Source organism: Plasmodium cynomolgi, assembly GCF_000321355.1.
Source record: "Plasmodium cynomolgi strain B DNA, scaffold: 1260, whole genome shotgun sequence".
In the NCBI taxonomy this organism is placed as follows: domain Eukaryota; phylum Apicomplexa; class Aconoidasida; order Haemosporida; family Plasmodiidae; genus Plasmodium; species Plasmodium cynomolgi.
The window spans coordinates 1-1,222 of record NW_004193220.1 but is presented as its reverse complement, the minus strand read 5'-3'; the positions used below and the strand labels follow the sequence as shown (position 1 = coordinate 1,222).

The 1,222-nt window shown below is 22.3% G+C and overlaps 1 protein-coding gene across 1 annotated transcript; it reads right to left on the bottom strand.

Annotated features, from left to right (window-relative positions):
* Positions 1 to 197: 197 nt before the first annotated feature.
* On the bottom strand, positions 198 to 1,121 carry PCYB_007350 (hypothetical protein; the record flags this gene model as incomplete). Its single annotated transcript, XM_004228156.1, has 2 exons — positions 198 to 255; positions 319 to 1,121. 2 exons carry the CDS (start codon positions 1,119 to 1,121, stop codon positions 198 to 200), a joined length of 861 nt encoding a protein of 286 aa, XP_004228204.1.
* Positions 1,122 to 1,222: the final 101 nt, after the last annotated feature.

The following is a 1,222-nucleotide window of genomic DNA, read 5'->3' as shown; positions in this document are numbered from 1 at the left end:
TGTATCTTATATATTTATATGGAATTAAGGATGAATATATTGTTTCTATTATTTTTATAAATATTGCTTTTTAGGTGTTGTACTTCAAAAAGATTTAATAGAAAAGTTGAGCTTATTGATACTTAATGTTATATTTTTTTTTTTCGGGATAGAATTTCTGAGTGCTAGAAGTATTCTCTAAAATGTCATATATTTCATCACTTATATTTTCGTGTGTATTCTTCTTCTTTCTCATCCGTGAACGTAACCATAAACCTAAGGGAGTGAACTAACATCAAAATATAAAAATTACATATTTATTTTACAATATATTCATACAATAAAACAATAAAAATATTGTGATTTAAAATGTTTATAATTTCGAAAAGAAAATGAATTAACCTTATAAAAATTGATAATAACCCTAAAATGGGAATAATCAAGATTGCTATATAGGATATTATACTTATAATATTATGTGTATCATCAAATTCCATGGAAAATAGATATTTATATTCTTTCTCTTTTAAGCATGGAATTTCTTCTTCTATAGAATTTGATGTGCACGCTGTTTTTTCATATTTACAATTATTATATATATAATCTAATTCACCTCCGTATGTGAAAACATTTTTGAATTTATCTAATTCATAATAATATACACATTTTTCACTATCATTACAATTTCCTTTAATATTATTATAATATCTAAGAAATTCTTTAATATGTATGCAATATAATTTAACTTCCGTATCATATTTTTTAGATATTTCATTTCTCATATCCTTATAAGTGTATAAAAAATCATAAATATATTTGAAAATTATAAAATCATCTTTTTCCATGTAAAAATTTATATTACATATATTCCATTTGGTTGGATCACCATAAATAATAGATTTGAGAGCATTATAAAAGCTTTTAACTTCAGTTTCTTCAGTAGTAATTTTCATTAAATACTCATATATCCAAAATTTCATGAGAAAGCATAAATTATTACAAGATGATATGCTACAAGGTATATCAATATCAGCAATATTTATCATAATATTACAAACATCCTTACAAAATTTAACAAGACTTTGCTTCGCAATCGTAATTCCATTTAACTCTCTTTCGCAGACATTACAGGAAGGTGACATTGTTTGATTCTCCAGTTTCATATATAATTTTTCATATAATTTGTATAAAGATTTATTTCAAAAATTTCTAAAAATTAATGTAAACATATATTTACCAATAT